Raw genomic sequence first — 27,643 nt, forward strand, 5'->3', positions numbered from 1 at the left:
GCAGGGCAACACATCCCGCCTTCCCCCCGCTGCTGTCACAATATCCCATAAAGCCTGACCGTGGCTAGTTTCACAAGTTATTCCTCAGGTTTTATTGAAGGGAGACCAACAAGAATCATCAGTTACAGGTCCATGCACCAATCACAAAGTCACAATTTGTTCCAGCAGCCCAGATTATGAAAAGGGCCACAGTAATGCATGAAGGGAATAACCAACAAATAATGAAGCCATTAAGGGTATGCCTTTTTTTCAATCATGAGAGCTTACAGACTGACAGTTGATAACGGCTTAAGGACCAAATATAAACCATATGTTCTCGGGTCTTGTCGCTCTCAGCCTCCAAACTGACAAAAGAAACTATTTCCCAGCCTGTTGATTAGAAATCCATTTCCCAACATCTTGTTAATAGATTTCTCTCTGCTTTCTGCTTTATCTCACATTGACATTCATCAGTTTCCTTTGCAGAGCCTGGACACAAATCTATTTTCTTCTTTCCATGTTTTTATTAAAAAGACATTCCTGTCCACAAGTCAAATAACCAGCCTCTTTCGTTTATCGCCGACACAAACACAAATGTGAATGAGAAGATGATTTGAAAACACTCTGCTGGAGACGGGACAGAGCCAAGAGAGGATTAGGCCTGCCCCTTCCTGCCGTAGCCTCGCAGTGCTCTCAGAGTTACACATTCTCATTCGGTCACTCAGTTTTACGCAGCATTACGCAGGATTAATGGCGACTGTTTTAGAGATGAATTTAACTGTGTCTGAACCTCTCCTGACCTACATCTTCAACTGGAGCGATGCAGCAATGTCCTCTTGAAGGGAGACGCTTCATTCGTTTCAGGATGCTCATGTGTGTTTCCGGCACAGAGTAACACTTTGAAGGCAGGTGGGCACATGACAAGCTCCAAATGTCTCTCTAATGCTGAAGAAAGGCACATCAAATAGATAAAGCACATCAAATATTTCCAAACTTTGGATTTCATTTCCTTTTGCTACAAGTCACCAATTACCTGTGTGGCTGGCAGCGAGGCGTCATGTTGGAGTCTCTGCCCTCTAAATATGACTAATTGCCCCTGCTGTTCTGCTTCTTATGATACAGGTTAGAACTCATTACCGGGACGTTCCACCTCACTGGGCTCCGGCTCTCTCACAGAGGAGGGGAAATAAACAACCACCTGGCCTTGCACACACTCACTCGTGTTTTTATGTTTGCCTAAATAATTGGAGGGGTTTTGTCCCTTCCAGCTCAAGAAAGGCTTCCTTCCAGAATCTCTTTTAGCAATGGGTACATTTCCTCCAGGGATTTCTGAAACGTCTGCCAAGTCCACTCTGTTGGGCATGAGCTGCAGTAATACCCTTTTCATTGATTAGTATCAGCGCCTCTGCCTGCAGTCTGGGTGAGCGAGTACAACAAAGCTCCACACAAAATCCTTCCGGTGTGCCAGCGTCGTCAGTTACTGCCGTTAGCTAAACAGGTGATCGTGCACTTGCTTTTGAATGAACCTGGGGCAAGTTTTTCAAGGAACTGACAGGCTACAAATCAACCTGTTTTCAGATTTCACTTGTCCTTAAGGTAGACCTTGATTGAACTTCAACAATGATTCTATTTTAACACTCGATCCAAATTGCCAAAGACCCAGTGTTGACATATCATGATATTAGCTTCAGTTACGAGCTATAGGGTGTGGTTGACAAATAGAAGACAAACAATACCTATTGAGATCCAGGCTGCAGCTACACCTCTTCAATGCCTCCCTGCACACACCGGACATACAGGCTCAAAAAAGCAAAACCAGTGAGTCCCTGACAGAAAACTGCTATTCACTTGTGGGTAGTTTCATAGTAAAGATACACCCAGAATGGGTCATGTGTTTTTGGACTATTTACCGAGCCTCAGGTCGTAACTAGGATTAACAAACAAAGGTCTTTGCAGCATCAAGCTTGGCAGGGGGAAACCGGCACAGTGAAAATGAATAAATCACAAAAACCCACATTAATCTAAAGCATTTCAAACGTTTGCATATATCTGATGCAGCTTCATGCTCTGAGGATTTACAAGGATTACACACATCTACATTCATCAACCCTGACATGTTACTATGTGTACATGGCACAGTATGCAAAGCACTACATAGGAATTTAATTTCAATGATTAAAAAAGGCTTTTCTGGAGCTTGACACCAAACAGCATAAATCAGTGGGTATTTAACATATGGAATGTATTGGATCACTACAATGCTTTCAACCATCATGGTACAACTTGCATTGCATTGGTGGGGTAAAAGGTTGTCCTACACCTTAACACAAATATTTTTGGTTTAAAGTTACAAGAACTGTGACTCACCGCTGGGTTGAAATTAATTTAAACATTCAAAACAAAAGAAAAAATTAGGACAAACTATGACGACACATCAGAAAAACGTTCTGAATTCTCACTATCTGCAATAGTGTGCGGAGTGACCACATTGTATTGGAATTATTACTATTTCATGGAGTTCTCCACGGCTCAGTCATTGGGTCTCTTAACATTTATATGTTTCCATTAAGCCAGAAATATCGTACTTTTGCAGATGACATCTAAAGATACATATCATGTTCAGTGCTCATCTTTACTCAATGATCTTTTTTTAGCGGGTTGGAATCCTAATTAATGGGATGCCACGATCATCCATACATCGTCCTCTCTAACCTCTCTAACACTTACAACAAATAAAAGCAAAACGGCTATTTGTTAAAATAATGGGAACAAATGTCATGATGTCACTGCAGACATGTTAGTGAGGGTGCCCTGACTGGCCGCTGCAGGGTGCCCGGTGGCCGCCCTGTGCGCTGCTTTGATCAGTCAGTGGGCAGCAGCAGCAGCAGCCCTGCTCCCTGGGTACCATGTCCGCTCCCTCATCATGTGTGCGGATACGCTCCTCCCCTGCTGGGCTCAATCAATCACACAACACTGCAACTGTGACCTCCACTGACAGTTAATGCTTTGTGCAAATCAAACCAGCTGAGCAGCACAATCCCATCGAGTGAACGTAAAGCTGGCAGCCGAACACAGCCGATGAATACCTGCTTTAGCTGTTTTGTGTCAGGGCAAATTACAAAGCAAGATGTCGTGCACATAAACGCGTTTTCTCAGATTCTGCTCTTACCTGCCCACTGTTTGGTTGGCGAGCTGTCTCATTCGGTTGAACTGCTTCTTCATCTTGTGGTTTTCTGCGTTAACACCGGGCGGTAGAGCCACTCCACATATCTCTCATTGATAGAATGAAGTCAGATCTCCGCGCTGATCTACGGCAGACGGGAAGGGTCAGTTTTTAAACATCCACGCTTTGAACATCCAGTGTGGGGAACATTGGGCTAAAATCTCGTCATTTTAGCTGATGTGTCTCTGTCCTCCGCTCCTCTCCGCCGCTCCAGAGATGCTGGACCGATTCCTCTCTCCCCCAACACTGACAGCTCGCTGGCGACACGACGATCACCACCGGTGCACTATGGGAAGTGTAGTTGAGTTACAATACACATTTTTTTTTTTTAAATGAATATTTCAGAAATACAGCATAACTTTTGACATTACAAATCAATTCATTTCTAATTGTTGTGTGTTTTATTCTATTATTATTAAAAATGATTAAGGTGATATCAGAAATACTCCTTTCCTGTTTCCTAAAATAAAGCCATTTTCCTAAAAGTGTTTCAATAAACGCAAAGACAGGCGTCACCATTATGAAACACAAAAATATAAAGCATTAAAAAAAAATACGTCAAATAATAAGAAAAGGAATAATCAAGCTTTAATTGAAATGCTATCAACCAATGTCCACACGAGGCTGTTCGTGACGAGGGGACAGGTCACAATTTGACAATGGGATGTTAAACCAGGCCAGCAGAGTATTTAAATACAGGAAGTAAGGATTAAAGTAATAGATTTTCTAATTGTCATATTGAATATATAGGTCATCAGTAAAGGGTCAAGGACAATCATAGAGCCCTGTAAGCTTTGCACAAGATATTGAAAAATCCCATAATTGGTGCCTCCGAATCAGCTTGTTAATAAATCCTTTGAAACCCATTAAATAATTTCCTTTTTTAAAGCTACATCACTTTAAATTGATACACGTTCTTGCTGTAATGAAGAATCAAGGACATTTTAGGTATACAATAGACATCTGGACTGTTTATTTTGCAGGTTTACTATCTGAAGGCTGTATTTTAAATGCCATACACATAATTAGCCTTATCAGTCTCCAATAGGACTATTTATAGCTTGTGAAAAGGAAATGTCAGTAGGCGTGACTATTCATAAAGACATTGTTATTTCTCCATAATGGCTGTTTTAGTCATGAAGGTATTTATTTGAATTTAAATTCAGTTTTGATGACAGATTTTTTAAAGTATAGTATAACTCTTTCTGTGGTGTAAACAGCTTGTTGGATGTGATGCTTGGTGCAGTTATACAGTTTATGCAGGCAAACAGCACCATCTTGTGGCCGTCAGAGAAATAGCAGCAACTGAGTGGCTTTCATGACTGATCTCCAGGAGCAGCAGTGATGATGCAGGAAATGACTATGTTTAAATCTACCCGCACAGAAGTATCTATGTTCACTTGTTTTATTCACTACATTAAAACATAGATGATCCCACAGTGTTGTTTTTCTAAAAAGACTTTGTCAGGCATGGAAGGGTGTGGTGATTTCAAGATTGAAGATTCAAGGCTTTATTGTCATGTGCACATCAGCTACAGTGTTGATATGGCAATGAAAAACTTAAGTCACATTTAAGTAGGCAATTAGTAGTTTTTATAACGTAAAATAAAAATATTTTTTAAATAGTCAAAAATGTTTAGATAAGAGATAAGTTAATAATTTTTTTATTTTGTTAGCAATAAATTACATTATTCCTTAATGTACCTATTTTTGGAATATACATATACATGGAAACCGTCTTGCAGTTCCTTTTACACATTTTTTAATGTATTTTTTGTATACATGTGTACCCTTTGTAAAGGGTACAAATGTGTATTAAAAAAATGCATTAAAAAATGTGATGTTTTAGTTCTGTAATTGGTTTATATTTGTGGAGTCTCTCTATTCGATTGGTTGTGTGGAATAAATATGAAATATAAATAAATACATCTTGAAAAAACTATATAAAAAGTGACAAAAACATATAATAATTGTAATAATTCAACTGTAAATCATGACTCAGTGCTGTTGCAATTTGCTCTCACAGAGGGCGCCAATGAGTCCTCGTCTGATGTTTTGACTAGCACCAGAAGAAGAAGGGTTGCTACTGTAGTTTTCTTGGTGAATGACACTCGATCAAAGTTTCCAGTTTCTTTTAGAGTTTCTTTCTCTGCTTGGGAACAACCTACCATACTTCCGCGTGGAGTCGCAGCTTTTCTGACATCTGACTCTGAAAAAATGCGGGACCGGACTAAAGAGTTAGGAAATGTGAGTATACGGCTAACTTTAGCTTTCACACGATAGCCTGCTAATTTAGCAAAGTGAAAACAGTTTGTTAACAGGTGCTCACGTCACTGTTCAACCTGCACAGCTTGTAATGAGAGGATACAACGCCACACATGATTAAAATAACAATGTGGAGCGTTTTACGTGTGTGAATGTTAACTTTCGCAACAATTTACTCCCAACTTCCGTTCCAGCCCTGTCTTCTTAAAGGGTATGCCAGGCCGGGAAAGGGCATGGCAGCGGGGGGTGCTGACGTTTGTTTTTATGCTTTAAAATGGAAATATCTTCATTTTCATTGTGTTAATTAATTTGTCTGTTATCTGACTTATAGAAGGCAGAGGCTTCAGATGAGGACGAGGAGGCAAAAGCTCTTGTGATCAAACCTGGAACCTCTTCAGCCAAAGAGGAGAAGGAGAACGATGCATTCTTTAAAAAGGTAAAGTTTATCTACATAATGCTATGAATCCGAGGAGAGCAGACAGATCAGATAAGATCACATGTTCTTCTCTTTCATTGTTGCCTCAAGTTCTAGTTCCATAAGTCTTCAATTATACACTTACACAGATGTTTAGATGTGTCTTTGTTTACATTTGCATTGACCCAAAGAATATGATTATGTACATTTATATAAAATCATTCTAAAGTTGTATTGATGAACTGTCACAGATATGAACCAAATGACATAGAAGTTGCTGGATATCATTTGTAATAAAAAAATAAGCAACTTAAAAATATTTTTCCAAATTAAAATCAGAAATCGTTTATTGTTTCTCAAAATATATAATACATTGAAAAAAAACAAGATAAGACACCGGTACTGTACCTAGACCTACACATAATTATTTATTATTTGATCTATTAAATAATAATATAATTTAGTTTAGAAAATGTTGTAAAATAACAAGATAAATATTTGCAAGGTAAAAGGTCCCAAGGATTTATTGTTCTCTTTCAGTCTATGCCTGAAATAATAGTTGTAAAAAAAAGGTTTAAAAATTAAAAGCTTAATGATTGTTTACATTGTTTAACTGAGGAATGTCCGCTGTAGGTTGAATACATGGTCACACAGCTTGGAAGAGAAGGAGGAAGGACAATCAATATATATAGTAAAGTGTGTCACCAGTGTAACCGGTTAAAACTCAAAGTGGTGATGTGGTCTTGAAATGTATGGAAAGGGTCTTGAAAAAGGTCTTAAAAGGTATTACATTTGACTTCAGGATTCCTGCATAGACCCTGAACAAAAACATCATGCTTTTTTTATCGCCCCAGCGGTCCACTATATAAAAATAATCAATTAGAAAGGAAAAGCAGCAATATCCTTTCTTTTCAAAGAATGGAACCACAGCATGTCTGGCATATTTGCTTGACAAATGAATTCACCAATTAATCGATCAATTAAACTTCATGTGGATCTGTTTCCCCTACAACTAAGTGCTTCTGCCTCGTTTCCTAATCTCAGATTCAAGAAATCCACGAGGGGCTGCACAGCTTCAAACAGATGGTGTCTAACCTGGAGAACAAACAGAAAGCCGTGCTGGCCGAGCCGCTGCCGGACGACAGTAAGTGTGTTTGTCCATGCCATCAGTCTGTACACATTTGGGTACTGACTATTTCTGTAAAGGCAAAACTTAAAGTCACCACATTTTTGAAAGTTTTGAAATTCTTTTACTGTTAGGTGAACAATATATTTAGTTGCAGATAAAGAATCTCTCGTCTTAAGTGTCACCACTCGGAGGGTTCACATTATCTGTTGATGTTTTCCTCAGGTACGAAGAGGGAGCTGCAGACTCTTCGAGAGGAGATCAAAACGTTGGCGGGTCAGATTCAGAGAAAACTGAAGAGTGAGTATTGGCGGATAACAAGTCAATACACTTATGTTCATTTTGTGAGATTATGACCTGTTGGATGAAGAGTCGTTCGCCGCAAATGCTCTGATAAGCGAGGGGAATTTAATGATTATATAACATAAGTCTTGTTTTTTTCTGATGTTCTTTAAGTTGCTTCTTAGGAATTAAGCTGCCAAGATGGTCTTAAAAGTTGCTAAAGCTAGTGGGAAATAAGCCCAGTTGTTACCACTTTGTGTGGCTGTGAAATCCTAATAGCTGACTGATGTGAAGTAAGGACATGTTTTTGTTACTGCAGCATGTTAAGGAATTTAGAGTTTAAATTACAAATGTATACATATCAGTGGAATACACAACATAACATATACAGAGTAAGTTAGAATACACAGTAAAAGACCATACTTCTACAAAAAAAATAAAAACAGTGGATAATATATACATTATGCAAGTAGGCAAAGTAGTTGCAGTTTTAAATTAAAATGGAAATGCAGTGATTGGTGCCTCTCTAGAACACTCTTAAGTTTCGTGTACATTAAAATCAAATCAAGTTTTATTTATATGGCACATTTATAAATGATTTTTGGTCGAGCCAAAGTGCTGTACATATAATAAAAATAGCCTACAGTAGAGACACTTTACAGCAAATACAACAGCACAGATTGTTCAGAATATCAGTATGAGAAAAACGACACCCTCTGTCCTTAGACCCTCTGTCCTTAGACCCTCACATCGTACAAGGAAACACTTCCAGAGAAAACCCACAGTTTAAAGGGGAAAAAATGGGAGAAACCTCAGGGAGAGCAGCAGAGGAGGGATCCCTCTTCCAGGACGGACAGACGTGCAATAGATGCCGTGTGTAAATCGAAGAGATAATACATTTGACAGCATATAGACGAATGTTAGGAAATGCATGTGTCTGTAATAAGAAGATTAATCCACAAGGATGTCAGCTACAGTCCTGTGGAAGCCTTCAGGGAAGCAGCATGACGAGGCCCAGGCAGGGTTAATTAATGATACTTTATGAAATATCTCTACAGGTATTGAACCAAAGAAAGGAGAGGAGGATGGAAAATATGTACCCATAAACTCCCGGATGCAACGGACCCAGGTTGGATATCATTTTAAATTCCCACAAATGTGTATAAGATCTCTCAATAATGAGCGTAAAAGTGACCAACGTGTTTCCTCCTCTGCAGCACGGAGTCCTGTCCAGGGAGTTTGTGGAGCAGATGGGTCGCTGTAACACCATCCAGGCGCAGTACAGGGACCGCAACGTGGAGAGGATACACCGGCAGCTGAAAATCAGTGAGTACAGCACAGGGTGTGTGTGGTGGACCTCACTGCTGTGACCACTTCCTGCTTCACTGTCCCATGACTATGTGTCATCTCCTCTCTCTGTCACTTTCTGCGTTTAAACCGCCATATTATCGTTCATAAGCACGGTATATCAATGCAATCAATTATTTATCACTATAATGTTGTTTATATTATAACTGCTCTTTTTGAAGACGTATTTAATATTATCGCAGCTATATTATCATTCATAATTTTTTTTATACAGCGACCTCTATTGAGATGATGACAGGTTTATTTGATAAGTTGTTTGAAAGAAAATAAATCTGCAAATATTTGGATATCTGGTTAATCGTTTTAGTCCAAGCAGATATACCAAATATTAGCTTTTTGTCATTACGGTAAATTGAATATTTGTTTCTTCTTACTGTTAGTCAGACAAAGTCACCGTGTTCCTGTTGGATATTGTTAAAGGGGCCATTTTATGCTTTTATTATATTAGACAAAATAATCACTAACGAAAATACTTGACTCTTAATTGCATCCCTACGTAGTAGTAGCAACAACTGAGAAAAAGACATTCTTTACAAGCTCTACATAAGACTGCCAGGTGGTTTCCTTTATACATCCTGATGTACTTCTACCTTTCAGCTGGGAAGGACGTGACTGATGAAGAGCTGGACGCGATGCTCGAGAGCGGGCAGACGGATGTTTTCACTCAAAATGTGAGTATGTGGCAAGATGAGAGAAGTGTCAAATACCTGATGTTGGAAACCACAGCCCCTCTGCTGAAGCGAAACACATTCACAGTGGCACCAAGGAGTAGACGTGACTTTAAGTGTCATGTATGAAATGATGACAGATGTGCCCTGTTGTCTCTAATCGCTCAAACTGGACAGCAGATCTGGTAAGCAAAGAAAGACATCCTAGTGAAGCCATTAGTGATCAGTTCTGCTAGATCGTAGTGGAAAGAATGCTGAAAACCCTGAAACCTCATGACTTGCTGCAGCTATTGTTAATAACTAATACAAATCTTTAGATCCTGAGCGATGCTAAAGCCACGAGACAGGCTCTGAATGAGATCGAGTCCCGGCACGACGAGATCCTGAAGCTGGAGCAGAGCATCAGAGAGCTGCACGACATGTTCCAGTACCTGGCCATGGAGGTGGAGGCTCAGGTAGAGCAGCGTGCACAACGTCACAATCCAGCTTTTGATCTGGGTGACAAAGAGAATGAATGATGTCTTCCCTTCTGCAGGGGGAGATGGTGAACCGGGTTGAGAACAACATTAAACAGTCAACGGACTACGTGGTGAGAGCCAAGGACAACACGGAGAAAGCAGTCACATATCAGCAGAAATCACGCAAGGTACAATATACATCTTTAAGACACATGATATGGACACTTTAAAATACTCTGACTTATACCTGTACTATCAAACCAAATAGCCGTTTCTCCTTAAATTAGTAAACAATAATCCCTTTCTGTATTATGTCCTGCCCTGATGTCCTGTTACAATGTGTCTTTAAAAGGACAGTTCCTAAATTAAAATATATAGTTTTTATCCTAGCTGTCGTGCTATTTATAAATCTTTTGGCCAATAGAGATGTCTGCCTTGTCTTGACATTTTTCCAGAAATCATGACCGGGTCACTAAAGCAGTTTCCTGTAGGAACTATTTTCCGCACTACACACCCGCCAACCGTATCACCGTGCACAAGGAAGCAGGATCGTGTGCACTTGTTGGCAGGTGTAGTTTGGTAGGAAAAAAAAGTTCCTACATGAAACTGCTCACAGGTGTAATTGTAAATATAAGAATCTATAACATTTCTAAAATATTTTAATTATGTTGTCATGATTTCTGAAAATAGACAATGCTGCTGATTTTTGAATTTCTATATATCTTGGGGGAGCTTTTATCACCACAAGCCAAGTGCTATTATCTCCAACACGTGATAATAATAAATATCACTACAGGTAGGAGAACAAAATATGTATTTTTGATTTTGGGGAGAAGGGTCCCTTTGTTGCACCTCGTATGTTTATTGATCTATTTCTCTCTCCCCATGCAGAAAAAGCTCTGGATAGCAATCTGTTTGGCTATCCTCATCCTCATCCTAGTCATCGCATTGCTCTCCGTCTTCGGCACCTAACACCAGGCAGTTGGCTGTAGACTGGTTTAGCAGAAGCACATCAGAAAAAATAATCCGGCTGGATTTATTTCGTTGTCAACTGTGCTTTTTTTTCTCCACACTTCATATTCATCTTCCTGTTACTTTTCTTTGTCCAGACAGTTTTTTTTAAGAAGAGATTTGTTTTTAACTCTACAATCTCACCTGCATTTCCACTTCAACTCAAGAGGCAGTGCTGCTGGTCTAATGGAAATCCCTCCCCTTCAGAGTCTGCGACACAAACACCAGGACGATGTGTGAGCTGTTATGGCAGTGCCTCTTCCCCTCTTTCATAAAAGAGGAAATGTGGCCTTGAGCAAAGCACAAAGCAGTGTTGAAACCCGCACTGTACTCAGGAAACTGTGCGTTGATTCTTGTTACGTTTCTAGATGAATTGGGAGTAAATAAGTTTTAATAGACTAATATAATTGTACATAACCTATAAAATGCTGGTGAATGACATTCTTTTTTTTAAGACTTGAAAGTTATTTCAAACTGCCTACATGTAACAATTGTAAATACAGATTTTTCTTTTTTAGGGTCTATAAAAAAACAGCACTCTTTGATTTTGGTGTCTCAGCACTGCAATAGGAGGCCCACTTTTATTTGTCCTACCAGTATGTATTTATGATTTAAAATGTTGTGTAAGATGCTGCAACCACACATAATTAAAACTTCTTATTTCAAAACTGCCTTCACCTTAATGTATGATCATGTGAGAATGTGATGTTGTGCTACAATATTGTCAAGAAGGGATAGTGAGGTTGCGTTTAAATGTCATGGTTTAGTCCGACACAGAAATAGTCGTACTTTTGTATTCACCCGTTTGTCACATTGTGCAGTCTCTTGTCATTGTAGTGTATTCTGTGAGGAGAATCCTGGGACATTGGTTTTATTCAGAGACAAATGATGACTAGTGTGCACCACAATATTTTGTAAAGGTTGTCCAAGTGTTACGGTTGACTTATTTTTAAAAATAAAATACTGCCATGGTATATTGATCGGTTTGTCTTGCATCATAACTTTTTTTCTTCACACATTGGCTGTTACAGACAATTGAAAAGAAGTATTTGTCTAACAGTAACTAGGTATACATATTAAATATAGCAGTATGACACAAACCTGTCATTTACCCACCATTAAACAATCCTGAACACAATGAAAAATTCCAACTAATTTTTGGTCTTTTTATTCAACTGTAATTGTCTTAATTTTTCAAGTAAAACAATGTGGAATAACAAGGGATCAAAAGGAATGCAACAAATAAAGAGACAAATAAAAAATAAGACCATCACCATAGACTACCACCCAATCCACCCCCCCCCCCCCAAATATCAACTTTTGCTCAATATCTTCGACATGTCCAAAAGGAAATCGACAGTTTACAGTCATCTGGAACTGTACCAGTCATTTTTATTCACATATTTTGTCCAAGTAATTCTTTTTTTTTTTTACATGAAAGAAGAGCAATGAAGTGATGGTGACAAATAAATTCAGGTGAAAAGTAAAACATTAATTTGGTAGCACTGACGCTCAGGGTGCTTTTTTGATGTTCTCGAGTTGTATCCTTTTTGTAATAAGCATGACACCCCTGCTTCAGGTGCTTCACAAGGCAATCTGAGGTTCTAACCCAATTGGCCAAAGAGGCACTCTTCATTTTAATAACATTGACTTGCCCTTTTGATATTAATACATGACAAAGTGGACCATAACTATAACTGCCTTTAGGAAGATTAGAAAAAAGAAATTAAATTTTTGCTGCTCCATGTCTGTTCAAGACAAATTGCAGCTTCAATTAATACATGTTCAAACTGTAGAGATACATCGTGAGGTACATGGAACCAATTATAGACTGCAGTTGATGTAAAAACGTATTACTACACCACAATGTATTCAAAAGCCGAGGGCCACAATATCAGATGTGCAAATGAGAAATGCAAGGCTGGATTTAAAAAGGAATCCAATGAACAGAAACTGACATGACAAAGAAAAAGGGCCAAAGCAAAAGACAAGCTCCAGCATAGTGCAGCAAAGAACACATAGAAAGAGCTGGTCTCTTCCTAATAGCCTGGAAGAAATAATAAAATATGCATAACTTATCAACTGACTACAAAGAAACAATAGTCAGGACAGCGGACAAAATTTGAAAACCAAACTCTCTAAAACCTCCAACTTACAATACAACTGGTCACTCGTAAGATTTTAATGTCACACAAATGACTTACCATTTATGACCCTGATAGAGGGTGCTGTATAATCCCATCTTAACAAATAAGATCTGAGTGTTCCAGTCTTTAATGATTACAGTACATAATGTGAACTAACAGCTTTCCTTTATCATCTCTTGCACCTTTGTCCCCCTCAAGTCCCAGCGACGACTTATCCACTGCACCATCTCTGTCTGTTTACGGACGCACAACAATGGCGCCACATTATTTTTTAACTCTCAGTCCGGCATTCCCTGAGCCTTCCCCCAGCTGAGCTGCTGAGTCAGCCAGCTCCAAATTGGAAAGGAAGAGGGCCCAAGAGGCAGGGAGGTCCCTGGCTTGTGCAGCACTCAGTTCCGCTGCATTCATTAAGAGTGCACACAAAGCAGCAACCTTGGAGGTCATGACGTGCCCTCGTATCGTGCTCTCGCTTTTATTTTTTCCCTTTGGCACTCTTGATCATGTCTTGTTGTGACGGTGGTGACCAAACGAGGAGCGGGTGCTTGCGGCCGGTGACCGGGCCTGCACCGCTGCGAGGGCTGCGACGCTCCGCAGGACCCGGTCCGGAGTCCCCTCTGCTCCCGAACTGCTGGTCACCTCCTGCGTGAGCTTATGCGACCTCAGGCTCTCCCTGCGGTGCCTGTCTCTTTTGTCTCTGCTCTCTGAGCTGCGATCCCTCTCTCGCTCGCTGCCGGAGGAAGTGGCACGGGACTCTCGGCGCTCCGTGTTCTGAGAGCTGATGCTGCGGGTCCGCTGGCTGCTGTTGCTGCTGCTGCTACTGCTGCGGCTCCTGCTGCTGCGTCCGCCAGCGTCGCCCTCGCCGTCACTGCTCACGCTGCTGCAGGCACTGTGGCCTCGGGAGGAAGACAGCGCCTCTGCCTCGCCTTCCTTGATCCTTGAAGACCTTCTAGCCCCCCTGTCTTTTTCATCTGCCTTAGACCTCTTGTACTCCACTTCCAGGGGTGGAACCAGAGAACCGGGGCGCTGCCTGGTTGAGCGGGAAGCAGAGTGGCTGGTCTGGTTGGGTGTTAAAGTTTTGCTGCTACTGCTTTTATTATTACTAAGATTTAAAGAGTTACTCTGAGGGGAGGCTGGAACACTTTTGCTTTTAGGCTTTTGGTTCTTGTCAGAAGAGGCAGGGGAAGTCCCGGCAGCCTTTGCACCAGAGTCTTTCCGAGTGGTGTGGCCAGGGGTATCCACCCTGCCTTTCATTGCCAGGAGCTTGGCTGCAGCATTGAGAGCCGAGCACCTCTTCCCAAGGACTTCAGGCTCAGGAGGAATCAAGGGCGCGCTGTTTGTTTGAGCTTTACTTTCTTGCGAGGGCTTAGATCCTGCAGACTTTCTGGTGGTCCTGACAGAAGATGTATCACTGCCGGACTCTCCACCTGTGGATGCGTTGGTATTGTTTGATGCACTCCTGTCGGGTGTCTTTCCTTGTCGGCTGTTGCCCTTCTCCCTCTCCTGATGTTGCAGCCTATGTTTAGCTGAGCGTGTTAACCGATGCTCTTCCCGGTGCTCACTGGTGTCAGAGTCCGAGGAAGAAGAAGACCTGGAACGCCTTCCCCGAGAGGTGTGCTTCTTATCCTCTTTGTTATTCTCCTCGTCCCCCAAGCGCCTCTTCTTGGTAGGAAGTCTATTCTCGTAAGTCCTCTTGTGGTGAGCTTGACGAGTTAGGGTTGAGCACCCAGATGATGAAGAAGAGGAGCGAGCAGAGTCCTGGCTACTCTGGCGGCTAAGAGGCCTTTTTTGGATTGGAGTTTGCTCTGACCCTTTCTGCTTAGGTTCTTCTTTCGGAGCGGCAGATCCACGCAGAGTCCCCTTCCTTGACGACTCAAAGTCTTTGGCCCCAGACGAACTCTCCACCTTCCTCCTTTTACGCTGAGACTTACGGATGTCCGTTTCTTCATCTTGATCCTCCTCCTTGCTAGCTTTTGCCTCAGCTTCCAACCCGTCTGGGTCACTTTTAGACGCAGGTGCCTTGTGTTTTAGTGATTGTTTCTCAGATGTAACACTAGAGGGAGCAGGTGTTGGTACCTCACTGGATGCAGAGCATTGTACTTGCAGGGGAACATCTGCAGTCGTTTGTGTGGTGGATACAGGAACTGTATTTGTTGGGTTAACTTCTACAGTTGATCGAGTCACAGGGGCGACTATAGTAGAGGACACTCGAGTAGTTTTGATGTTTGTGGTAGAAACTGTCATGGACTTTTCTGGGGGTGATGTAGTTGTGGTAACTGTTGGTAATGGAGCTGGTGTAGAAGTTGTCACAGGAGATGGGATCTTGACAGTCTTTTCTGCAGTTGTTTGTTCTTTGGAAGGGGATGCTGTTTCTAAAGGGGTGGTGACTTGGACTTTCTCTGTCTTCTCTGTAACAGCCACTGCCTTCTCCTTGGCTGTGGTAGTTACAGTAGTAGATGTTGCTGCTGTTGGAGGAGGACATTTTATGTAGCCACCTTCATGTGTCGGAGCAATGGTCGAGTCTGGTTTGGTTGGTGTCAAATTAGTCCTTGGAGAAGATGGAACTGTATTTGCAGCAGACGATGACACAGATGATTCTGATGGTATTCTAGAAGCAGGCGTTGTTGGATTTTCTGTGGAAACTGTGCCAGCGTCTGATGGACTAGCTTGGACTGATTTTACTGTTAATGTGGTTGTTGCTGAAGTGGGGGAAGATGTCGAAGTGGGTTTTGGTGAAGCTGTAGGTGGGGTGGAGGTTACAACAGCTGGGGTTGATGTTGTGGATGGAAGAGAGGAGGCCTGTGGCAAGTCCTTTACAGCTGTATTTTTAGATGTGACTGATTTTACTGTAGTGACTGGTGAAGTAATGCTGACTGTTTCTGATATGACCTTATTAGCAGTTGCTGTGGCAGGGATTGATGTTGGAACAGCTTTGACAGCCATCATGGAAGAGGGTAAAGTCAATGGAGTGCTAGCAGCTGGTGGCGCTACTGTGGTGGTTTTAGCGGAGCCTGGGTCTGTTGTTTTCACAGTTGTTGAAGAAACTGATTGTTTAGGCTCTACAGAAGCTTTAGAAGTTGTAGTATGTGCAATTTCAGGCTCTACAAGAGCTTGTGAATTTGTAATAGGTGAAGGAATGGGCTCTTTACAAGCTTTAGAAGTTGTAGAAACTGAAGGTTTGGGCTCTACAGCAGCTGCAGAAGTTGTAGAAACTGAAGGTTTGGGCTCTACAGCAGCTGCAGAAGTTGTAGAAACTGAAGGTTTGGGCTCTACAGGGGCTGCAGAAGTTGTAGAAACTGAAGGTTTGGGCTCTACAGGGGCTGCAGACGTTGTAGAAACTGAAGGTTTGGGCTCTACAGGGGCTGCAGAAGTTGTAGAAACTGAAGGTTTGGGCTCTACGGGGGCTGCAGAAGTTGTAGAAACTGAAGGTTTGGGCTCTACGGGGGCTGCAGAAGTTGTAGAAACTGAAGGTTTGGGCTCTACGGGAGCTGCAGAAGTTGTAGAAACTGAAGGTTTGGGCTCTACGGGAGCTGCAAAAGTTGTAGAAACTGAAGGTTTGGGCTCTACAGGGGCTGCAGAAGTTGTAGAAACTGAAGGTTTGGGCTGTACAGGGGCTGCAGAAGTTGTAGAAACTGAAGGTTTGGGCTCTACAGGGGCTGCAGAAGTTGTAGAAACTGAAGGTTTGGGCTCTACAGGGGCTGCAGAAGTTGTAGAAACTGAAGGTTTGGGCTCTACAGGGGCTGCAGAAGTTGTAGAAACTGAAGGTTTGGGCTCTACAGGGGCTGCAGAAGTTGTAGAAACTGAAGGTTTGGGCTCTACGGGAGCTGCAGAAGTTGTAGAAACTGAAGGTTTGGGCTCTACAGAGGCTGCAGAAACTGAAGGTTTGGGCTCTACGGGAGCTGCAGAAGTTGTAGAAACTGAAGGTTTGGGCTCTACGAGAGCTGCAGAAGTTGTAGAAACTGAAGGTTTGGGCTCTACAGAGGCTGCAGAAGCTGTAGAAACTGAAGGTTTGGGCTCTACGGGAGCTGCAGAAGTTGTAGAAACTGAAGGTTTGGGCTCTACAGAGGCTGCAGAAGCTGAAGGTTTGGGCTCTACGGGAGCTGCAGAAGTTGTAGAAACTGAAGGTTTGGGCTCTACGGGAGCTGCAGAAACTGAAGGTTTGGGCTCTACGGGAGCTGCAGAAGTTGTAGAAACTGAAGGTTTGGGCTCTACGGGAGCTGCAGAAGTTGTAGAAACTGCAGAAGTTGTAGAAACTGAAGGTTTGGGCTCTACGGGAGCTGCAGAAACTGAAGGTTTGGGCTCTACGGGAGCTGCAGAAGTTGTAGAAACTGAAGGTTTGGGCTCTACGGGAGCTGCAGCAGTTGTAGAAACTAAAGGTTTGGGCTCTACAGGGGCTGCAGAAGTTGTAGAAACTGAAGGTTTGGGCTCCACGGGAGCTGCAGAAGTTGTAGAAACGGAAGGTTTGGGCTCTACGGGAGCTGCAGAAGTTGTAGAAACTGAAGATTTGGGCTCTACAGGGGCTGCAGAAGTTGTAGAAACTGAAGGTTTGGGCTCTACAGCAGCTGCAGAAGTTGTAGAAACTGAAGGTTTGGGCTCTACAGCAGCTGCAGAAGTTGTAGAAACTGAAGGTTTGGGCTCTACAGGAGCTGCAGAAGTTGTAGAAACTGAAGGTTTGGGCTCTACTTGAGTTGTACAAGTTGTAGAAACGGAAGGTTTGAACTCTACTTGAGCTTTAGGAGTTGTAGAAACCGATAGTTTGGGCTCTACTTGAGCTTTAGGAGTTGTAGAAACGGAAGGTTTTGGCTGTGTGTGAGTATTGGCAGCTGTTGGTTTTACACCCTTATTGGTTGATGCAACAGTACTGGTGGTGGTTGTAACAGCAGACATAGAATGTGTTACAGAGGACACCTGTGGGTGTGTTGTGTCTGAGCTTGGAACTGAAGTCAGATCTGAATTAAGGAATTGGGCTGAGACTGGTGTGGAGGCAGCTACAGGAAGGGGTGCAGGTACAGTGGGTGATAGGGGTAAAGCTAGTTTTGAAACTGTATCTGTGGTTGTGTGAGCTTGAGCTGGGTTTGGAGCAGGGGTTGAAACCTCACTCTTAGTGTCCATTTCCTCAGCTTTGGTAGACTGGGAGTCCTGACTTGTAGTGATAACATCTGCTATGGGTGTCTCCGACACATTGAGAGACAGTACTGTTGGCTCTTTGCTTGCATCATTTTCAGTGGACTCATTTTTAGAGTTCTGTTCTTCACTAATAGTTTCTGGCGAGGTTGTGGAGTCTTTGCGAGGACGCCCCCTCTTACGTTTCGGGGAGTTTGGAGGGTTCCCTTCTTCGCTTTGCGATGTAGGCTGTGGGGAAGAGGCCACTGTGTTGCCAGCCTCAGGTAACCTTGGGGGAGTTTTAGGGGGCCGGCCCCTCTTTCTTTTCAAATTTCCCGCAAGAGAATTGACATTGGACTCTGTAGAGGTTGTGTCTTTGCCCGGTGTTGTTTCAGTTTTTCTGGACTGGTTCGCTCTTCCCCGACTCAAAAGCTGCTCTCCCAGCTGAGCAGCCATGCGAGATTCAGTTTCCAACCTGCGGCGTACAGGAAGATTTCTCAGCACAGGCATGTCAGGAGAAAGATGAGCTGGAGAATATGGAGCGTAACTTCTGACAGGTGGATGGTGCACAGAAGGTTTTGGAGTAGAGTCTTGGTCCTGTGGAAATTGGGCAACGGCCCCTTTAGTTTTGCTGTCGGAGCTTGGTGATGGGTTGTCTTTTGTGTTGTCTTTTGTGTTTGATTCTTCGACTGATCCGGAAGGGTTCTCCTCTGCGGTAGCCTCCTCTGAAGAAGCTCCAGTGAAGCTTCCTCGCCGCCTCCTCCTCCGTGGCTCCTTCTCCCCCACCACCGTGACCAGCCTCCCAGGAAGCTTCCGCAGGACTTTGGCTGATGGGGAATCTTCGACAAGGCCGCGCAGGACTTCTTCGTCTGCTGACTGGCGCTTGCGAGGCGATCGAGAGCTGGTGGAGGGTGGAGACATTGCGCTGTGGTCTTTGGTGTCGTAATCTTTTGCCTCGTGGTCTACCGGGAAGCTGGATTCTGGCAATGACTCGGATTCTTTCTCCTCTCTGCAGTCTTCTGAGGTCTTGCTGTCGGTCTCCCCAAGAGACGGTGGTTTCCTTGTGGGAGGAGAGCTTGTTGGAGGGGAAGGCACTGGACTGGGATGAGAGCGGTTCGGCAAAGTCCTGGTTTTGATTGTGTGTTGATCTCTGGCAGGAGATGAGGCTTTTGACGATTTAGAGGAATCTTGAAGTCTGGTTGATGAGGACATTTTATTATCGTCTGTGTGGGATGGTGTGGTAGACACAGTATCAGAGTCTTTGGCAGCTCCTCGTCTCAGACCACAACGCAGTCTTTCAGGCACTTCTTTTGGCGACGTGGGCGACTTTTCAGGCTCAGTTTCGGGCGATGCCCCGCGCAGCCGACCGCTGGTCCTGGTAGAGGAGACGTTCTTGCTTGCCTCCTTGGGTTTACGGCCACGGCGGCCTGGCTGAGTAGGCTCCACAGAAGCTGGCAGTGACGAGTCATTGTCGTCGTCATCGGATGAAGCGTTGAGCTTTAGGCCTTCCTCCTTGGCCTGGTCCAGGCCCTTCCTGGCAGCCTCCACTTGCTCCTGAACAGACACAGGCACATTTTTAGATTTTTTTTTTTTTTTTTTTTTTTTTTTTAAATCTTATATAAAATGTCTCTGTGATTGGTTCTCTAGGACTACCGGGTTGGTCAAATAAGTAAAACTACTGACTGACAAAATAACACAAAACTAAATGTTAGGTAAATTCCTTTTAAATACTTTTAAGTCACTGACCATTTTTACGTAAAATATTATATATTCCAGTATTATTCTTAAGTTCATAATATTCCACGATAAGGACATAAAGGATATGCCAATAATATTCAGGTTTTAAGAGAATTGTTTGGACATGTGTACAGCGCATTGGGAATACGTTTGTCAGTTGGATTTTAGACTTAACTTTTAGATCCGAGCTAATGAGACAGTTTCTCAAATCAACACAAACAAGGTAAAGATTGTGACATACCTCAGCCTGCTTCAACTCCTCTTTGCATACGTCTTCTAGTGAGGCCTCCAGGAAGTTCATGGCATAGCGTTCAATCGGGGTGAGCTAGAGATAGAGCATATGGAGATGAAAGAATGAATAAAATAACTATAGGTATAATGCAGATAAACATCTTGACTGACTACAATGCTCCATCAAGCTCTGTATAGGAACTTTATCATATTATCACATTATTTGTGTTATTAAAAACAGATTATCCAGCCATGATAACTCACCTGCTCCACCAGAGCAGCAATTTCCTGCTCTGCCTTTGAGAGCTCCTCCACCTCCTCCTGTTCTCCTGCATCATCCAGTGGTATGTTCTCGTTGAACTCTGCAAGTTCTGCCACCTGCTCCGCTTTGGCCTGAGAGGCTGCTACTATGTCCTCCTCATCCTCAGCACGACATAGGGCCTAAGAGAATCATTTCAAGATTATCAGGTTATATAAACACAATACTGTCTAGAAAAAAAAAATTATTTTTTAACAGTATAAAATGAGGATTAGGTCAATATGTGGATTTTGCACTACATTTCTTTAATAAGTGAGACCAATTATCAGTTTATTTTATTTGCCAAGTGTATACAATTACACAGGATAATACAAAAAAATACTTTACTATGTGTTTATTTCATTTATTTATTGAATGACCCAACAAATGCTATACTTTCTCCTGTGTTTGGTTCTGCTTGTTACCAAGTTGGGTGCTACATACAGAATATATGCAAACATGTGATGCATCTAACCTGCTCCAGAATGGTGGTGCTCTGTTTGTTGACAGCCTCCTCCTCCTCAGGTTGCGACACTGTCAGCTCGACTGCCGCCTCCTTCTTCTCCCCATCATTCATATCAAACAGATCTCGGATGGTTTGCTGAGGAAAAAGAGAAAAAGAGACAAATTCAATTTAGGGAGAGGGTTCTCTGTAATGGATGCAAAAAAGGAAATGAGGAGGCACTTGAAAAGCTTAGGTCCTGTGGTAATTAAATCAAACAGAGCACTTATGCTTATGGTTTCATTTGTTGCATGATTACAAAATGTTGCTTTGTGGCCCTACTTCAAACAGCACCTAAAGAGGTAGATCTGAACACATTAAATGAAAGGGGAAGAGGGCATAGCGTGTGTTTATGCAATGAAAACATTTAATTATGTGCTACATATTTGTGTTTATTTAAAACAATGATTAATCATCATTTAATAATCAGGGTTTTAAACAGAAGAGAGAGAAATAAAAATATGTTGTTTGAATTTTACTTCATGCTCTGCACTTATATGTTATGTGCAGCCGGTACCAGAAGTGGATTTCATATATAAAACTTTAGGGAATGCATTTTCATTGTATTGTTAGGCAATAAAACAAATGGTAAGCAAAATGTCTGCAAAGTACTGTAGTTAAAATCCTACCTCTTTGAAGAAAGCAGTAGTAAAGTTTCCTCCTTCAATAGCCATATCTCCCAGAATCCTCTTCTGATTTGCCTTCTTCAAAATATTCTCTTCCACTGTTCGCTCGCTGATCAGCCTGAAGATGAAAATGAAAACATCAATATGCTGTTGAAATTATTTCTAACTCACATGTGCCTTGTTTTTCAAATCATACATCTTGTAATATAATTGACATTGGCTGCATTTGCTTGGCACTCCTTCTGTGCATGACAGCCTGCTAGCTACTTTCTGACACACACACACAAACGGTTTTGAGACCATTTTAAGGCAGTTAGTTATTGATTCTAAATCTGTGCTTCTACTGCAATCACATCAACACTTCTGTCATAATGAAAATGTGAATGTGGGGACTTCCCAGTATTGTTTCATGAAAATAGAATTACAACATCTCCTGAAGGCTCAGCAGTAGGGTTGGGTAGGTCTAAAAACAATTCCTTAAACCGGTTTAGGAGTCAAACACTGGACTTTACCACTAGGTGTCTTACTTGACTCAGCAGCCTCCTATGTTTGTTTGTTTTTAAGATTAAGACTCCGTTTACACGGAAACGAACAGAATTCGATATTAAAAAAGTCTTCCGTCCACACGGAATCGGCTCAATAAACGTGTCCGTCCACACAAGACCGCTGGAGACGCTGTAGTACATATGCCGGGCCTGTAAATGGCGCTGTACTTCCGCCACAAAATACCAAAAGCACCAAAAGCAGCGAATAAGACCTACCGAGCATGGTTGCCATGGTTGCCTTTCTGTTTATTCTCTGCGGTGGATTTAGCAACATGTAGTTCATGTAGTTCTCCATGTCTACTTGTTGCTGATGGTTGTGGTAGAGGAGCTATAGATTTGGGTGAGCAGCAGAGGTGGGGAGAGGCAGGGCTCTGGCTGTTTCGGCGGCCTCCGTTTCTCTTTTTCTCCCTCCCCGAGGCGAGTGTGTGCTCCTGCTGTAAAAGGCAGGTGCACCGCACCCACTGCCACTAACTCTGAGCCTGGCTCCCGAGCAGGACGTTCAACCCCCCCGGTAGTCCACCAGTAGATGAAAAAGACCCACCTCTCCGCCTCTTCCATGGGACAAGAGAACAGTGCGGCAGAGTTTTCGCTAAAGTTTAAATCTTCCGGACAAAATTAGAAAAGTGCCGGTCAAAGGTCTTCTTTGTTATTTATTGAGCTTTAAAACAAATTAATTACGACTATATAACAGGGTATATGCAGGAATCCTGAAGTCAAATTTAATACCTTTTAAGACCCTTTCCATACATTTTAAGACCTCATCGCAACTTCGGTTACATTGGCGACACACTTTACCTCACATTTACTATATTGATTGTAAGATAGCACAACTAAACAGAGTGCAGATAGACTACTGAAGCCTCCTCTCCACATGAACTTTAAGCTGTGAAGGTCAGGTTAAAGGCAGTATGCTGCTTTGTTGCTTCTGTACTCTTTCATTCCAGTAAAACTCCTCAGAAACCAGTATTTGACCAATAAACAAAACAATTGACAAAACTTTGAACGATGAAATATATTAAACTTTGGTGAGCTTCAGCGGGGTAATGGCATATAGGAGCTCCCTCATAAATACCCAGGGGTTAAATTGGACTGGGGCTGTCCGGGGCTAAGCCCGGCACATAGGACGATGCTCTGACGTAATCACCCTCACACATTTGTCATATGTTTACAAAAAACGATATATATGTTAAGACTTTTCTCGTTCTTAATATAGACTATATTTAGGGTCGATATGTGTTGACCTTACTTTAAAATAGCAGATCTCTGTTACCGGATATAGTTTGGCTTAGACCCCGGCCCCACGAGGACGCATACAGTAAAACACATACGCAAAAAAGTCTTCCGTTCACACGCATTCGATTCATTAACGTGTCCGTTCACACTAGACCGCTGAAAATGCTGGAAACGCTGTAGTACATATGCCAGGCCTGTAAGTGGCGCTGCTGCCGCCACAAAATACACGAAAAGCAGAGAAGAAGACCCCGGAGCATGGTTGCCCTTCTGTTTATTCTCCGCGGTGGACGGCGTGTTCTCCTGCTGTATATCTCTCAGGTATATCCCCCCCCCCCACAGAGCGGAGCAAGGCATCGAAACTTAAAATAAGAAGCAGCATTTTATGGCACGCTATGCATGGGGCCGCCTTGAGGGGGTTTCCCGACATGTTGTTTCAGTAAATTAAAGGGTGTTTCATGTTGTCGTTGCTGTGGACCTTCTTAATACCTTGGAAAATGCCGTTTAATACTTTTTAATACCCTTAATTTTCGCTAAATTGATTTATCAACTTTTAATACTTTTTAAGACCCCGCGGACACCCTGTATAATAATAATAATAATAAACGGAGCTTCTCTTTTCCTCCCCCTCTCCTGACAGACCGTCAGTATCCGTCTCATGCAGCTGGCTGATCCAGTAATGAGTCACCCGACAGTCAAAATAAACATATTTATAACTAGTTAAGGTAGTTTGAGAGGTAATTCAAATGGCTAGGTGTGATGATCTAACTTGAAGTGTGTGTTTTGCTCCGCTCACTGCTCCATCACAGCGGGCGGAGCTGCAGGTGATCATGCAGAGCTGCTGTCTCAGTCAGCAGCAGCTGATCTCTGATCTCTCTCTCTCTCCTGTCCGATTAGACTTCACTCGCGTTTATGTCTATATCGATCAGATCTAGCTAGTTATAGCTAATGATATGACTGCCTGCGTGTCAAAGGACACCTTAACAATAAGCAACATTTTGACCGGAGAGATTTAGATTTGCCGGTCTTCAGCATATTTTACCGGTCATAGTCCGGTAATTACCGGCTAACGGAAACTCTGCCGTGCGGGGGGGGTCTGCTGGAGGCTCCTGCTGGGTGCACTGTCCTGCGAGATACCGGGACCTGGCTCGAAACACTCGGAACACTGTTGTTGTTGGCGAAACACATCAGCAATGACGGGGGTGAGCAGGAGAGGTGGGGAGAGGCGGGGCTATGGCGTATCGGCCGTACACACAGAGCCGTTTGACCCCCCAGAGCGTTCCGTCTGCAGATCTACCCACCTTGGGACCCGTTTTCGTTTGAGGGCTCTGTTTCCGCGGTTCCGTTACGGCCTCGTGTGAACGAACCGTCCATACGATAGAGAACTGTAACACCCATTCCGTCTCCGTGTAAACAGGGCCTAACTCTGCTTGCTTCATTCTTTCTTGTTTAATCAAATGCTAAAGGTCAAAATGAAAGTGGAACTGCGCTCTTAAAAAGGATTGTATTGCTCATGTAAAACCACTTTAACGCCGTTACCTGTAGATATGTACGTCTCTGGTCTGGCCGATTCGGTGGCAGCGGTCCTGTGCCTGAGCGTCCATGGTGGGGTTCCAGTCGCTGTCGTAGAAGACGACTGTGTCGGCACCAGTCAGATTCACCCCTACACCTCCGCTGCGAGTCGACAAAATGAAGCAGAAAATACGCCGGTCTGCATTGAAGCGCTCCATGAGAGACTGAGGAAGAAAAAAAAAAGATGCACAGAGAATAAGCAAAAGAGACGCCGGACTGATGAAGCGTTAAATAGATTTTTTGTTGTTATTGATTTTCAGAATATTAAGAACAAGACAACATTGTTGTGACTTATGGGAGACATTTCAAATCTAACTTTAATTTCAAAACATGGTTATTGGTATAAAGCATTAGTTCTAACCTGTCTCATCTCCACACGGGTGCTGCCATCCAAACGCAGGTAGATGTGTCCGTGGTAGTTGAGGAACTGCTCCAGCACATCTAACATGCGCGTCATCTGAGTGAAGATCAACACTCTGTGGCTTCCTGTCTTCAGCTTTCGCAGCAGAGTGTGCAGAGTCTGCAGCTTACCTGTACATGGGAAGAATACAATTGAGTTATGTAGGAAAGCAAACAGTCACCAATAGTAGATCGTCAATAGCAACTGCTTTATATGCCAGATAAATATGGCTCTCTGGTGTACTGGTGAAGACTAAGGAAATGCAATGGTTTGTTACTTTGATGCCAGTAAGTTAAGATTACATTAAGACAGTTTATAAGTTTATTATTAGTTATAATGAATGTGCCTACTATGCTTTCTATTACTATATAATGGTGCTTGTAAGCTTGGGGTGGGCATATCATTTATGCATAATAAAATATGACCTAATTTGTGTCATTATGACCAAAACGGACCAAAGCGAAAAGAAAAAAAACTGGCCATAGGCCTGTGGCTAGTTGACGTCTACGACCACATTTCCTTTTTTTCCATTAGTTGTATTGCTGTATGCAGTCTATGTTTGCAGTTAAATAATAAAATGCTATCACATTAGGTCGAAACAAACTCACTACACAGCTCCGATTCTCTCAAACATGCTACAAAAAGAGCATAATGCCACCTTACCGCAATCATACTGTATGAGCCTCAGGTCCGGGAACTGGGTCCGCGTGTAACACTGGATACGATGGAGACTGCGAGCCAGCGGAGTGACTTGAGCCGACAGCTGAGTGGAGAAGACGGCCTGCTTGTGGCTCAGGGAGGGTGGAGGGTGGCAGCAGTGCATGGAGATCGGACGAGCCTCCACTGGGGGAATCGCAAATGTAAACCTAATTGGGCAAAATAAACAACAGTTAAGTCACAAATTGTTCCTCTTTGTTCCCCGGAAAAGTTTCATGCCATAATTCCCATCAGTCATCGACCTGTCTATAATGGGATTGAGCAGCTCCAGTCTGTCATCAATGCTGTGGATGGCCTCTCTCACGGCTTGACTCTGGAACCAGAAGTCAGATTTGTTTTGCCACTGAGCGTACAGAGCGCTGCTGTGACCCGAGCGGCCCCACTCCCCCCGAGCGCTCAGGGGGGCCGGCGAGGGATGGCTTCCAGGGAGAAAAGTCAGGAAGTTCAGAACCTCTCGGCCATACATGGGCTTCGCTGCACAGCGGTTCTCGTTCACTCTAATGATGAAGTCCAGTCGGCTGTCACGCTGCTGTTTCTGGCTGTCTGCCATCCATGCCTGTGGAGTAGGAGAGTACATTTTAGCAGGTAACACAAGATGATAAATCAGCAATAACGTGTTTCAGCTTTAAAAGTTAGTGTTAATTATCTTGTTTTTTTATCAAAGAGGTACATTCACAGGAAATGTGTAAACACCATTGAACTACATTTACAAATCTAAAACTCAAACTAATGCCAAACAAAGTGCCCCACTTTTTTAGCATATAGTCTGGAGTCATTCTATGTATCCCAGTTATCCCAATCTATTCATCTGAGAGCATACAAAGTAATAAATAAAGTCGGTTGATAAATGATAATTAGGAAATAGTTTGTATGTATTTTCCGGGACCTCAGCACAGAAGTTATTTCATGAAATCATAAACAGAACATTTTATTTTATGAATCTATATTAAGGGGGTCTTGTTTTGTGCAGTTTCGCAGTGGACTTGTTTGTCTTTACATGATTAAAATGTGGTTTCTAGCAATACTGTTGCGACAAAAAAATATTCTCAAACTATTTTTGTTATGAGACAGATACACTTAAATATGGCAGAATTTAACTGTGCCAAGATATTTTCTCTGATGTCTGTTGATTATCAACATCACGGGTACAGCTTGCTTACCAAGTGGAAAGGAGAGCGGGGAGGTGGTGGCGGCCTTCTCCTGGGTGGAGGGAGGGGTTTTGCACTGGGCCTGGACTTAGTGGTAGCTGGTGTTTGACTGCTGCTGCTGCTGCTGCTCTCATGCGGTGCTGCCAGGGGTTTGGACGCAGAGGACGAGGAGCTCACCTGAACTGGAGCTAAGGGGAGGATGGAGCAGAAAGCAGAGCTGTGTCAATAACCAGGGAAATATAAATAATCATAGATTTGGGATTCAATTCTTTATGAATTTACTTCAGTCATTAAGTTAAACTAGCTTCTAAAACTTGCTTTTCTGACTTAAAACATTTGTATTTCTTTGATGGCTACAACTTGTTGGTCAAATCTTGAAATAAACAATAGCACATTAACCGGTTAAATCCACTGTAGTTTCTTTTTGTAGTTTTAGAGATGCAAGATGCTGGGTTGGTAGGAGTGCGACAGAGCAAATCTTTTCCTGACAGCGCTAATGTATCAATAATGTACTAAAAAGTCAAATATTCAGAGTTATTTGGACTTCTAGAATCTACTTTGTGTTACCTTTTTAGTCAACATTTTGATAGAGTAA

At 42.7% G+C, this 27,643-nt stretch overlaps 2 protein-coding genes across 2 annotated transcripts in view; one reads left to right on the forward strand and one right to left on the reverse strand.

Moving 5' to 3' along the window:
* The first annotated feature begins 5,248 nt into the window (after nt 1-5,248).
* Nucleotides 5,249-11,775, forward strand: stx4 (syntaxin 4). Its single transcript, XM_034107866.2, has 10 exons — nt 5,249-5,449; nt 5,799-5,903; nt 6,927-7,026; nt 7,234-7,308; nt 8,349-8,419; nt 8,508-8,616; nt 9,256-9,329; nt 9,644-9,781; nt 9,862-9,972; nt 10,676-11,775. The coding sequence occupies exons 1-10, from the start codon at nt 5,420-5,422 to the stop codon at nt 10,754-10,756; spliced, it is 894 nt and encodes a 297-aa protein (XP_033963757.1). The 5' UTR covers nt 5,249-5,419; the 3' UTR covers nt 10,757-11,775.
* Nucleotides 11,776-11,947: 172 nt separating this feature from the next.
* The window catches only part of srcap (Snf2-related CREBBP activator protein), a 42,644-nt gene continuing 26,948 nt past the window's right edge, over nt 11,948-27,643 (reverse strand). Inside the window, exons 24-33 of the mRNA XM_071206819.1 lie at nt 27,061-27,236; nt 26,143-26,456; nt 25,842-26,049; nt 25,145-25,309; nt 24,751-24,947; nt 21,440-21,554; nt 20,784-20,909; nt 20,275-20,451; nt 20,021-20,104; nt 11,948-19,596 (exon numbers count right to left, since the gene is read on the reverse strand). Coding sequence (XP_071062920.1) covers nt 13,441-19,596; nt 20,021-20,104; nt 20,275-20,451; nt 20,784-20,909; nt 21,440-21,554; nt 24,751-24,947; nt 25,145-25,309; nt 25,842-26,049; nt 26,143-26,456; nt 27,061-27,236 — 7,718 coding nt within the window. The 3' untranslated portion in view covers nt 11,948-13,440. The remainder of the gene's footprint in view (nt 19,597-20,020; nt 20,105-20,274; nt 20,452-20,783; nt 20,910-21,439; nt 21,555-24,750; nt 24,948-25,144; nt 25,310-25,841; nt 26,050-26,142; nt 26,457-27,060; nt 27,237-27,643) is intronic.

This window comes from Pseudochaenichthys georgianus, chromosome 19 (genome assembly GCF_902827115.2).
Source record: "Pseudochaenichthys georgianus chromosome 19, fPseGeo1.2, whole genome shotgun sequence".
Classification (NCBI taxonomy): domain Eukaryota; kingdom Metazoa; phylum Chordata; class Actinopteri; order Perciformes; family Channichthyidae; genus Pseudochaenichthys; species Pseudochaenichthys georgianus.